Genomic DNA, 13,215 nt, shown 5'->3' with positions numbered 1-13,215 from the left:
AAACTCAAAAGCTAAAAGTGGGCTGTTATCCTATATAACCTACCTGACACCTGAGCCCCAGAATCTGAAAGTAATACCTATTGCACTCCACGAGGAATACAAAGCCTTTCAGCACTGTGCCAGCCATGCAGGTCATTATCTGCCAGTCGGTCTTCAATACAATTCAATATTTATTTCATGCTGTTAATGGAAAAAACATTGAAATTAATAGAGTGTTAATACAGATGGTCAATATGGCTCAGTGGCTGCAATATGATCAGAATGTTTTTTTATTTCATTTGAGATTCAACACGCAGGATCTCAAAGTTCCTTGGAATGGATGTGGGTGGATGAAAACTAAGACAAGATTTCTGACCTCACAGAAACAAATGCCAAAGATCAGCTTGAGTTTATAAAAAAACACAGAGCATTCTACATCTCACATGATCAGGATTAGTTTGACTACATACACAGGAGAGAGAGAGAGAGAGAGAGAGAGAGAGAGAGAGAGAGAGAGAGAGAGAGAGAGAGAGAGAGAGGGCTTGGTGTTCTGGATACTGTGGAGGATTATATAATTCAACTGGGGATTGTAGCAGGGTCTTGCCAGCACTAGTGAATCAATGGTAAAAAAAAAAAAGAAACAAAAACTGAAATTGGATTTTCTGACTGAGAACCTTAGACATACTGAAGGTAAAAACTATGTTGAGGAATTAACTCAATGTTTGTTAATTAATTGTTCATGAATTGATACGTATGATATTAATTTTGAAAAGAGTGTGCATTTATCCCTTTTATAATCCAGCAGGAATTATAATTATAAAGAGGGATATGAGAGAGTGAGGAAAAGTTTTGTCTTTGTATTTTTTTTTAAATCTATTTATATATTTGGTCCTGTGCATTATTATTATTATTATTGTTATTATTATTATTATTATTATTATTATTATTATTATTAGGATAAACATTTTTCACCAGTTCAAAGCAGCTAAAATATTTAATTTTCATTTGCTTGCTATTTCAAGAGAACTTTCCAGAAGTTTGAATTTTTGAGATTGAGTTTGACCACAGAGCAGTTTTTATTATTTACTATTTTCCTAATATCACTATAATCTTCACTATTTTAAATGACATACAGCCACATACTAATATTCATTAAACTAAACAGATTGTAAAATAGAAATATCAAAATATTATTTTAATGCTACTGGGTTAAAGATTTGTGAAGAGGGTTTAAGAATTTATTCAGGTCTGTACCTGTTACTTCTAGTTTTTTGAAAGGTGAAAAACATAATTTTATTTCTGTATGATTTAAATATTAATTTATAATCAGAACTAATACACAATTAGACCTTGTATATTTGATCTAATTTGTAACATTCAAACACTAGTTTACAATTCCAACGTTCTAAAACCAGACTGGTAGGAATGTAAGCTAAAATTCCCCTCCCCCAGTACTGAAAATCCCCCATTTTGAGCTTCTAAAAAAAACCCTGATCACAGATTCTGAGCTTCTAGAAAAACTCTGATTCCAAACAACCACATACTGTCTAATACAGAGTTCCAACATTTCGCTATTTCTGCAGTCTAGTCAGGTTTGTTTATTTTTAATATTAGATTACTCTCCCTCTTGTGGTGAGACAGAGTCATTGCAGACTTGGCAGTTCAAGGAATTAGGATGTTGACTTCAGATGCAGTGTACCGAATTTAATTTGGAGAAACTACACAACCATGTGCTAGAGAGAGGCAGTCTGAGAAATGTGACTGATGCACTCAATCTGATGTGCTTTATAAACTTGCATGCCCATCAAACAGAATCCTTGTGACTTCAAGGACTTAACATAAAAGTCTACATCGTAGACTTTTTTCTTTGTAGATTCATTTTATATATTTATTTCAGTGACTTTTTAAAGCTCATGATTTCAAAGCACCCTATATCCTTAATAGAGCCTTAAAAGAGAGTATTTACACAGTTCCCCCTTGTTCCCCCTCAGAATGGCCAGCTCTGTTCTTAGTCCCCTGTACTGGTGCTTCATGGCAGTGACTCTGCTGTGTTTGGTAGCAGAGCTGATTGTCAGTTGGCTGTGTAACTCGCTCATCAATACAGTGGACTCCTTCCACACCCTCTTCATCTTTCTGCTCCTGTGCCTCCCTGCCGCGGACCGCCTGGCTGACCGCCGCCCTGGGACCCCCTCGCGCTCGTACGGCTGGACCAGACTGCGGCCCCTGGGGGTCATGGTGTCTGCTCTGCTCCTCGCCTCGCTCTGCATCTCTGTCTCGTTGGATATCCTTGGCCATTTCCTGCGGCCACACCCCATCCAGAGGCCTGCCCTCGCGGGAGCAGCTGGAATCCTTGGGGTCCTCTTCAACCTGGCCGTGGCCACGGTGCGCTGGGCAGGGAGGTGGGACCCTGGGGAGGTCTCAAGGGCTGGAGAGGATCCCTCTGCTGGAATCGTTATGGAAACTGAAGGTTAGTGTTGCAATCCTGTCCTTTTATTCAAGGACATGTTGATCTACATTTTATCAAAATCACTGTTCCAATGATTTGCAAAAAACTGAAATTAAAAAGAAATAAAGAGGTTGTTTTAATTTAGCTAGTTTGTAGAAATAGAACTATCAAAAGAGTCTAAAGCAAAAAAAAACCCCATTAAATTAGAATTTTTAAAAGTGACAAAAAGAAATTGTAGTTTTGATTGTAAAATAGGAAAACCGAGATGGATAAATTATTTTGTAAAAAATAAGTTTTCAATCTTGTCTTAAAAACAGCTTCCGGGAGCATTCCAGAATTCCGGAGCATTCCATTTCCTGTACTATTCTCCAATGTGTGCAACTATTCTGAGACAATCTAGCTCAATATTGGAGGAACAGAACCCAGAACCGATCAGAATGAAACAAATACCATCAATATTAATTATGATGACGTTTGAAGTTACTTACTCTTGAACTTAAAAATACTAAAAGAAACGTAATACATTGTCTTATTTAAGTTATTAGGTTTCCATAATTGAACTTATTAAGTTTACATTATTTGCTATGCTCAGGGTAGAACACGTCCCACCTATGCCAGTGTTGTCTTGAGTTGGGACACTTTGCTTGACTTTTTGTATGTTCTTTCCCCAGGTACTGATGTGAAGAGCCAAATGGATGAGAGCACCTTTGTAAAGGAATATGCCCACAATACAGACAGCAGCGTAGGAGAACACTGGACACAAATACAGTCAAGACAAAGCACAGAGCTCACCACCGTGGCTCCGCTGCTGCACTACAGCTCTGAAGCACATCCTGTCTCAGATGCTGACCCACAACCAAACTCTGATCCCAGTGACGGTCAGACTGATACCCAGCTGGAAAGAAAGAGTGAGGAGACAGGTAACCTTGGCAACTCAGCCATCTCACCATGTTTAATCAGTGAGTCCAGCCCCAGAGCAGTGGAGGAGGATGGAGAGCTGTTCCTAGGAAACCCCTATGCAGATAGGTACACAAGCACAGCACAGCCAGAAACAACAGGTAAGGTAATGAATGAGAGGGTAAAACATTCTCTTTTCAATAGTGTTCAAATAACTGTTTAGATACAGATTACTGTAATCTGATTACATTTTCAGTAATTTGTTACTGTAATGGTTCCTTTTTCAGACTACATTTGATGTGAAAAAATAACATGGTTACTTTTAATTAAAATATATTTTAAAGGACTACACCTAATGCATTAGATGGAAATCTCTGCAACAAGTAAAGTGTATCTGAGAAGTAACATTATAGCTGTAACTAGTTTTCTTTTTAAAGTAATATGTTTTTTGTTCAAGGAATCTGTGACTGTAACAGATTTCTTTTTTAAAGTAAAATCCCCAGCACCGGTCCAATTTTAATTATAAAATGAGTATGTTTAATTCTGGTTCGGCATCATTAAGTTACCTTAGTAAATAGTTCATTCTCCAATTTTAAAAAATGCAGTTCATAGAACTAGGCATATTCCATATTTTATTGCACTATATATTTTGCTTTTTCTAAATACTTTAGCCAACAGGGTGGTTGAAACGGAACAAAGGCCAATGCAAATCCTCAAAGATATGGAGAAAATCCACAGTGGTGGCATCCTCTCTGCTCTGGACAAGGTGAAATGTCTCCTGGGACCTTTACTAGTGCTGGCGAACGGACTGGCACATCTGATGAACCATGACTGTCTTTACAGCGGGCACTGCCACCTCTATCTGTACCTGGACCCGGCATTCTCCCTAGTAACCGTGGTGATCTTGCTCACCACTGCCTTACCCTACCTCAGACGGTATGGCTTCCTCCTTCTCCAGGGGGTTCCAGTCCATATCCACCTGGAGAGCTTGAGAGAGCAGATCCTGAAGCTGCCTGGGGTGCTGGCGATCCATGAGCTACATGTGTGGCAGCTGTCCGAATCCTACACTGTGGCGTCAGTCCACATCCACTGCTCCAGTGCCGGAAGCTTCCCAATCCTGGCTGTGGAAATCAAAGAGCTTTTCCGCAGTGTGGGAGTTCATGGCTCCATTGTGCAGCCCGAATTCTTTCCCCGACTGCTGCAAACAGAACAAATGCTGGGTCTGTGTGACCTGGCCTGTGGGAAGGAGTGTGCTAAGAAGCTGTGCTGCCAGTGGTGGACAGAGAAGGAGCAAGCAGGACCTCCACCTGGAGAAGTCTTAGGCCATGAAGAGCAACCCAGAGAGCTGGTCATTGAGAATATTTACCTTTGAATTGGGGATTTCCCACCAATGCCTTTTTATTGTTTTGTTTTGTGTTTGTTCATGTGTGCATGTTCATATGAGTTGCAGGATTATCAGTCTTCTCTGTTTACACAGTAGTAATGTCAGCTTCTCCACATTGCTAGCTAGCCTCAAGCCTACCCTGGACTGGAGGGAGCGAGGGAGGGAGCAGTTCAGTCCATGCCTCAAGCCTGCTGTGAACTCAAACCTGCCCTGGACCACCCTTTCTGTTACTAGGGCTTGAGTAGCTCTTTTTGAGATTTCCTGTAAAAGATGCCACTGCCAATTGTTCCAAATAGCAGGTCTAGTGAGGTTTAGTTTGAGATCATGAAACTGATATCATCACTTGTGCAACTTTCACAAGATTTGATTGGCTCTTGCAATGCTGAAATATGTATTTCCCGATTATCCATAATTGTATAGCTACTGATCACCTTAACTCAAAACCTACTTCTATATATCTATATATCTATATATCTATACCTGGGCGCACATGTTTGTGTTTTCTTGCCACTTGAAATCATTCTGTATGCTGATAATCATCTCTAATTCGTTACTTCCTTGCCATTTTGTAAGAGTTTTTTGCCATGCTGTCTCTGTAAATCTTTTGGGAGGCCGTCACTGAAAAACTAAAGAAATAAAGAACCTGAGTTTCACTCCAGGAAGAATTAATTACCCCACAGTGTCTAGCTGGAACACCACGCTGAGAAAACTTGTTTGTCAGCCAGCCACATTTCTGCATCACAAAGCCTTCATTCTCACTTCAGAACCATTCATTCAGACCCTCTCTTCTTTCACATACCTGCCAATCTCTGAGACACAAAAGATTTTTTTCTAGGGCAACATTTTACAGGAAATGTTTTGTAGTTGCTATGTAAAGTATTGTTTTATATCATTGTAATCAAATATCTTGTTTGATTAATGTTGTCATTTTGGAATAAAACAAACATAATAAAGAAGACAGGTGCAGCAAAAGTTTCTGAAATCATATTAAATTATGTACAATTATCGTCGCTATTTGCCTTTATCCACGACATTGATCGTGCTTTGTGTACAAACTCACGATGCCATTGTCAGTAGCCAACCAGGCTGGGCTGGAGTCTCCAACCAGACAAAATCAGAGATCCAGTCTTGCATTTTAAACAGAGAAATGCATGTCTCATTGTTTGTAGTATTTTAATGTAATATTTCAAGTGGTATTAATGTCTAAACACACACGATTGAACAATTTAATAAGAAGTTACAATACCACGCATTCCCTTTTAAAAACAGTTTGTTGTGTAGTTATCCATTACTGTATCTATACTGTGGTAAAGTGAGCATACTCTGTATTTCTAGGTATATACTCTTTCCAGAAACAACTGTTGTGAGAATTTACAAGCGACCTCTAACAAGGGCTTGAAGAATTACGTTTTTATTATCCAATCACCGGGCAACAAACGTGTGTACAAAACCCTTGACGTTTTAATCAACCATTGGACACGTGTTGTGACTGCTAATAACAATCGCCAATAAACGTCTGTAAAATAAAGACTAGAGTACGCTAACCCAATCGTTTCACTTCATGGGCGGGACCATCTATAGGAAGTAGAGTTATTTGCCCTTGGTCAGGAAACGTGCTTCCGGATTAGAAATTACTGATAAAATAAGACCGCTGTTATTTCTGTATGCTGTGGTGAGTTTTCTTATTTATTTGTACATTATTATATATTGCAGACATCGGTGCTCTTTTGAATCTGAAACTGGGAGGGAAGCGCATTTTTTTTTTGCAATAAAGCCAGTGAAACACTGTTATACTGGACTGCAGGAACGTCTCTGATTGTTATAAGCTATGCCATATGAAATAGCCTGCAAAGATATCTGTAAATAACCAGTACTGTCATCTTAAGTCACGCCTATCAATAAAAAGCTTTTATTTTTTATTTTATTGTGGGCTTATTGTGATCTGTTATTGTACACAGTAATGTCCAGAATACTTGTAATATTACCGTATCGAGTTAAATATATAATGCTATTGCAGCCCACGTTTTTTACAGTCAATGATAGACCATTGTAATACTTCAGTGGTGGGATGCAAGAATGGAAATACGTTGCTTGGTTTAATTTGTATTATGAACATTAGTGGGCATACCTACACTTGTTACTTATAAACAGTGGCAAATTAAGCAATAGGCCTGTAATGGATGAAACTGCTAAGCAATAGGAGTCTAATTTAAAGTCTTTTTCCATATACACTGTTGTACATACTGCAATCATTTACAAACAGTGATGGCAGCTTTTCTGGTTTGTCAAAAATAAAAATAAAAAACAATCAAGCGCTTAAATATAAATCAACACTCCTAATGGTTATTCTTTTGGCTTGTATCTGGTATGTAATGCCCAGCCAGCAGAAGGTCAGTCTAGTGCTGTGCAAACCACTTCCTAGGAAGGCTTAGTTTGGAGCTGAGTAAGGGGTTTTGATGTGAGCTTTTGGGCAGAATGGTTCCTTGTGCAATGCATACATGAGGATTAATTCTGCAGTCTGTGGTTGTAGTTCCAGTATTCCTTGCAGATGCCTCTTCACAAGTTCCCTCCGCGGCTCTGGGAAGCTCTGAAGCTGAAGAAGGGGATCTACACCCGGCTGCCAGAGCACTATCTGCGCTCCCTGCAGGAGAGCCGCACGCCCACTGCAGTGCACTGGAAACCCCTGGGGGTCAGCTCCCGCGTGAACCCCAAAACAGGGCACCGCGAACGGGTGCAGGACGTACCCATCCCTGTCTACTACCCCCCGCAGTCTCAGAGCGGCCTGTGGGGGGGTGAGGGCTGGATCGTGGGATACAGATACGCCAATAACGACAAGGTGACTTTTTTAGTTCACCCTGGACCCCCCCCCGGGGGTACGGGGGGTACAGGGAGGGAACGGGGGTCCTGCACAATACAGCAGCATTCTCGTTGCTGCCCCTGACTTACTGGATATTAAACTACTACATGGCATGTTCCGGAATAGTACAGCTTTTTAAAACCATTGCATGAAGAATGACTCAAAAGCCAGGGGAGTTTAAGAGCTGTTTAATTCTTGTGTTTGTGGTTTGTTGGACAGCTCTCCAACCGTCTGAAGAAGGTGTGGAAGCCCCAGCTGTTTAACAGGGAGCTGTACAGTGAGATTCTCGACCACAAGTTCAAAATCACAGTGACTGCGCGTACGCTGGACCTCATCGACGCAGCTTATGGGTTTGACTTCTACATCCTGCGGGTAAGCTTCCACGCTAAGTTTAGAAACGCTAGAGAAGGGAAAAGTCTCGACACTCTTCATTTACCTGCTGGTCCAGCTGGATGTTAAATAGCCACATGTCCTGCTGTTGCAATATCCCTTCATGTCGTCTCCCGCACACATTCTTAATAATAAGAACATAGACATTTTTTATCGTTAAAATTCTATGTTTGTTTTGAAACCAGTTGTAAAGTGTGTTCTGTGAATAAAGATCCTCTTGAAACTGTGCTTTGACTGTTACTTAGTTTATGATGAGATGTTGGCATCCAACTTCTATTCCACGCACCTCAGTCTGTAGTTTAGAGAGGCTGAGGTCTGACCTGAGTTCACAGAAAAAGCTCAGAATTCGGATTAGAACATAAGATTCTAACTTTAATCAGACAGAACTTAAGTAATATATTTCCTAAATCAGCCGGAATGTGTACTGTATAACCTTTTTATGACAAACTATCATTAGGGCTTAAAATAGTTTTGACTTGCCACACCAGTGAAATATCTAAAGGATCTGTAATTTTTATATCAATTTGTGTTCTAATCTTTACTCAACAACCTTCTCCCTTGTTTTTCAGACTCCACAGGAAGACCTGAACTCCAAGCTGGGGATGGATTTGAAACGAGCCATGCTGATCCGACTAGCTCGTAAAGACACTGAGCTGTACCCTGAAAACCCAGCAAAGAGAGAGACTGTATTTAACAAATACAAGGTGAGAAAATGGGCTTTCTTCCAGCTCCTAGACTACTTCATCTGTGCACTGAGGAGCAAATATCTGTTTGAAACCAACCTAAGCAGTCTGTGGACTCGCAGTGCAAGATGAAACAGCTGCAGAACCACACCAGTGGAAGTGCTTATAGAACCGCAGCACAGACCAGAGGCAGGATGTTGAGTGTAAGATGTATTCCTTAGGATGTTGGTGTAAGAATACATTTACATTCAAGAAGCTGTTGCTGATTTGTTGAGTTTGTGTTACCGTTGTAACTGCAGTTTCCCATCTGCTGTTCCCAGGAGTTTGTGATGCCGGCGGAGGAGGCGGAGTGGGTAGGACTCAGTCTGGAAGAAGCTGTGGAGAAGCAGAGGCTGTTGGAGAAGAAGGTACGGTACACATTAGCTCTTAACGCAACTGAAAACTGCAGGTATGATACTGGCGTAAATTAAAGCATTTTATACTGAAGATAGGAGATCCACGTAAAAACCATACAAAAATAAACTGTACTTGCTTTATGCTTTCAACCAACACACACAGCACAGTCAGTCGGAGTCAGAGAGGGGAGCGAAAGGCGGGTCTGTGGATTGAATTGGCCTATTGGTGACTTGCTTTAACAAGCGTGCGCCAAGGCAGGAGCTGCCAAATCAGTAATTCATTCAATTGCCTGTGCCTTTGAAGGGCACAGTCTAGAGGTGCACTCATTCGCTGTTGTCGGTGACAGTCAATGTTTTTAGCTGTCTATTACACACCTGTTGAAAGTGTTTCGGTAACAGAAACTCTGTAAAAGCTGGGCGTGGTGGTTTTGAATCTCACCACTAGAGGGTGCCATCTGAATGAAAACGGCTAACTATGACTACATCTGTTGTAATGGTTTAAACATTCTTTAGGTTTTTTTGTTCATAATTTTACATTTGCTCTTTGTTTTGTCCCAGCTGTTTTAGCACTTTAACAAGTGCCTAGGATGACGGATGTCGCATTTTATAGTGTCTGATAAGAGTCCTCAGCCTGCGTTTCATTGTTAATCACGAGGAACAGGATCAAGTTTGAAAATGGAGACTGGGTTATTCACAGCAATGCCAGATCTGGGTTTATTTTTCTGTTGCTCTGCTTTAGAAAAACATCGTCCCTTTTAAATCGGAAAAAACATTTTTAGAAATTGTCTGTATTATAATTAGTTTATATGAAATAGTTCTCCACAGGTAATACATGCAGGTACAGCTGTGGCTAAATGTTTTGCATCGCACTATAGAATTAACTAACCTGCTGAATAATGTTGCCTTAACATGTTGCATTACATACTGCTCTGTAGTTTTCCATGTGCTTAATGAAAAACTGACATTGAAAAAATTTGAAATCTAACATGAAATGCTGTACTACATTTATGGTTTCTGGTAGACTTTTGCATTATAATTGTTGTAGTTAAGTTAATAACATAATGTTAAATAATAGATCTAAATTATGTTCATATAGTTTATTTATTTATTTTATTATTCATCTATTCATCCTAAAATTCTAGGCGATACAGAGCTGTCTGTTTTGTTTAACCACACACACACACACACACACACACACACACACACACACACACACACACACACACACACCTAACTCTCCACTACATAGCAGGTGCCAGGTTAAAGGTGGTACACATACCGAATGAAAGCTGGAATGGTTCTGTCCTTGATCCCTGTCCTTATCCCTCTGTCTCCAGGACCCCGAGCCTCTGTTTAAGGCCTTCGTACAGGAGTTGGTACAGGAGCTTACCACCCAGAAGCTGTCCGAGCCAGAGATTGTGGAGAAAAAACCCTGAAGAGGGAGTCTAGGCAGCCTAGCATTCATCTTCTGTGAGAGTATCCAGGCAGCATTGCCAGGGCAGAGACCAATATCAGGTATCAACTGCATTGTATTGTGAACTAGACATCAAAGCGTCAAATCTGCAATAGCTCAAACTGCTCTGCAGTGGAAGCTTTACTGCCATCCCTGGAGAGCCAGGACTCTGGAGAGTGCAAGGACCCTATTGTCAGTGGGACTCCACTCCCTTTGCTCCTCTCCTAGTAAATGTCTTTTAAACCACCCACAAGTTACATGTTTCACAACTGGCTTTACCCACAGATCTCATTTTGGGTTTATTCTATTCGGAATACCTGAATTTTTTTATTTTATTTTTTTAAGCCTGGCTTTGTAAATTGTGTTTGGAAGAAAACATCTGTACATAATTTTCCAATAAAATGCAATGTTATTTAATGATTGTTAGGCTGGTCTGTTTTTGTCCATCTTATGTTGGCTGTGGACTCGCTGAACGGCACATTGAGTTGCTGCCAGTGTCGTGTATTGTAATGGGTAGATGGCAGCAATGGAGCTGAAGTTTCATATGTGTTTTGGGGGGGGCGGTTTGCAGGCTGTCAGGACTCCATGATGATGGAAGTCAACACTTTGTTAATTTTGAATGGATTTTTTATTATTCTCTTGCTATGATTCTTGAGAGCAACAGAACCTGGAGATATCTGGAGGTACCTGTCTTTCTATCATTGAATAAGGTCTCCACGCATATTAATAACGTATGGCGAAAAGGACATTTTGCCCATCAATACTTGTCCACTTTCAAGTAGCTGGGTCTTCGAGAGTGGTGAGGGTATGGAATTGGCTACCTAGCCACGTGAATCACTGAAATCTTAAAAGTCTCCTTCCCTCTGTCCTGTCCATCTCCACTTCAGTTACTACTGTGTCCTATGGTCCTGGTTTCTGTCCTGTGTAGTATTTGTTAGGGTTAACTTTGTCAACTCTTGCTGTATAGCCATATGGGGATTTGATTAGTTGATAGAGTAACTACTGAGGGGGAAATCGATCACATCAACAAAATGAAGATCCTGTTTCTTACGAAAGGCTGAACTTCAGCTTTCCCTGCAGTATTACCAAGAAAATTATTTCAATAAAAAGCTTCTCGACAACAAAGAGCAGGCTGCATTCATCTGAAAACATTTACTCATGTCTTTTCTGGTGTTTTTCTGTGGTGACACCGTGGATTTCTGACTTGTACAGTCTGGATCCTATCCCAGTTCCTCTTTCACACAGAGATTGTGGTCATGGACACCGTAAGAAGCATTTGCACTTCAGTTGTAGCATTGTGGAGATCTGTACTCATGCTGCAGTTTGGATGTATGCATTCCCATAGGGGAATTAACACAGGTCAGCCTACACTGAATTAGACCATCTTTATTTGGGTCTCAAAGGTCCAATTCTCACGATCACGAACCATACATTTTCTCTTGATAGAGCAAGCTTTTTGTTGTTTTTCAAATTATTTTTACAAGTGGCAGGTGTCATTTTTAACCAGAGTTGTTGCATGTCTTATAATAATTCCAGCCAATCCTATATAATACTAGAAAATGTCAGGCCGCTAAACACATAGAAATAACAAATACAAAATTAACTAACAAGACAGACAGTGAGGAACATCCTTTTAAGTAAGTGGTTCCAAATTGAACTTTCTTGTTTAGTCCTTTCCCTCTGCAGTCATTCTGAGCACTTGTTATTGCATTTCCTCGGGTACTGTGTTTTTATTTAATACGTGTGTTCAGGTGGTTTTACCGGAGTTCATCTCTAGACGCCTGCCTTATACGTGTAAGACAGGCTAGCTCAGTGGTTCCCATCCCCAGTCCTGGGGACCCCCCTGTGGCTGCTGGTTTTCATTCCAACCGAGCTCTCAATTACTTAAGTTAACCCTTCATTGAACTGAGAATTTGCTTAATTAGACCATTATAATTGTTTTCAGCTCAAACAGTTGCAGAGTACACGTTACTTTTAAAATGTTATAGCTAACTAAAACTAATAAAAAAAAAAAACTTTAAAACTTTCTGATTTCAGAACAAGTCGAGCAAAACTTCTAAAGACCCCTTTTAAAGGCGGGGTACGTTCACAACATTGTAATCTGGTCATATTTGAAAATGAGAAGGCACATGTTTGTTAGAAAGCGGTCGTATTTGGGTTCATTGTTCAAAAACAGTTTTTCACATTATAAATCCCCATCGATGAATCATATACATTTTCCTTTATAAATACCAGCACAAGTTGCAGCGCTGGTGTATGATGTGGACACTGTAAGACCACCCAAGCTCACTTCATCCAAATTCACCCCACAGGAGCCAGTGATCCAAGCAAGGATATCCCCAGTATACCACTCAGTCTGGATTTCAAGTGTATGCTGCCTTCTTTCTGTAGCTATACGTAAACATTGTTTCAATTGCAGCAAAGTATTGAAGGGATAATGGTATTGCTGAGGTCCTACTGTTACTCCAGAGGAAAAACGGAGTTGAGGAAAACATTACAGCAATGTCAGTACCACTATAACACTGCAACCTTTTTTTTTTTTACATTTGTCTGAATCATTGATGTTTTTTTTTTTTTTTAAGCACAGGGCTCGAGCATCGTGTGAAGTGTTTTAGAACAGGTGGCATTAATTAGTGTCCTCTCTTGGCCGTGCTTCATTGGCTGTTCTGTTTTTGAGAGCAGTGTCCAGTGAATTGCCAAGGTCCTATAGCCCGAAGTACTTGTTATGCCA

At 40.3% G+C, this 13,215-nt stretch overlaps 2 protein-coding genes across 2 annotated transcripts; both read left to right on the top strand.

Annotated features, from left to right (window-relative positions):
• Positions 1-542: 542 nt before the first annotated feature.
• On the top strand, positions 543-6,195 carry LOC121304999 (zinc transporter 10). The gene is made up of 4 exons (XM_041236463.1): positions 543-669; positions 1,971-2,446; positions 3,097-3,483; positions 3,994-6,195. The coding sequence occupies exons 2-4, from the start codon at positions 1,972-1,974 to the stop codon at positions 4,692-4,694; spliced, it is 1,563 nt and encodes a 520-aa protein (XP_041092397.1). The 5' UTR covers positions 543-669; position 1,971; the 3' UTR covers positions 4,695-6,195.
• Positions 6,196-6,281: 86 nt separating this feature from the next.
• Positions 6,282-10,901, top strand: mrpl28 (mitochondrial ribosomal protein L28). Its single transcript, XM_041236464.1, has 6 exons — positions 6,282-6,378; positions 7,237-7,542; positions 7,783-7,935; positions 8,523-8,657; positions 8,957-9,043; positions 10,369-10,901. Exons 2-6 carry the CDS (start codon positions 7,255-7,257, stop codon positions 10,465-10,467), a joined length of 762 nt encoding a protein of 253 aa, XP_041092398.1. The 5' UTR covers positions 6,282-6,378; positions 7,237-7,254; the 3' UTR covers positions 10,468-10,901.
• The last annotated feature ends 2,314 nt before the right edge of the window (positions 10,902-13,215 follow it).

Source organism: Polyodon spathula, chromosome 40 (assembly GCF_017654505.1).
Source record: "Polyodon spathula isolate WHYD16114869_AA chromosome 40, ASM1765450v1, whole genome shotgun sequence".
Taxonomy (NCBI): domain Eukaryota; kingdom Metazoa; phylum Chordata; class Actinopteri; order Acipenseriformes; family Polyodontidae; genus Polyodon; species Polyodon spathula.
Note: the sequence above shows the minus strand (reverse complement) of the source record. Positions and strands in the feature narration are given on the sequence as shown.

Bases quoted from the DNA above. Each gene is read 5' to 3' on its own strand.
- LOC121304999 (XM_041236463.1), top strand. From the start codon at position 1,972: ATGGCCAGCTCTGTTCTTAGTCCCCTGTACTGGTGCTTCATGGCAGTG. The intron at 2,447-3,096 runs GTTAGTGTTGCA...TTCTTTCCCCAG, and splicing joins AATCGTTATGGAAACTGAAG to GTACTGATGTGAAGAGCCAA. The intron at 3,484-3,993 runs GTAAGGTAATGA...TAAATACTTTAG, and splicing joins AGCACAGCCAGAAACAACAG to CCAACAGGGTGGTTGAAACG.
- mrpl28 (XM_041236464.1), top strand. From the start codon at position 7,255: ATGCCTCTTCACAAGTTCCCTCCGCGGCTCTGGGAAGCTCTGAAGCTG. The intron at 7,936-8,522 runs GTAAGCTTCCAC...CTTGTTTTTCAG, and splicing joins TTGACTTCTACATCCTGCGG to ACTCCACAGGAAGACCTGAA. The intron at 8,658-8,956 runs GTGAGAAAATGG...TGCTGTTCCCAG, and splicing joins CTGTATTTAACAAATACAAG to GAGTTTGTGATGCCGGCGGA.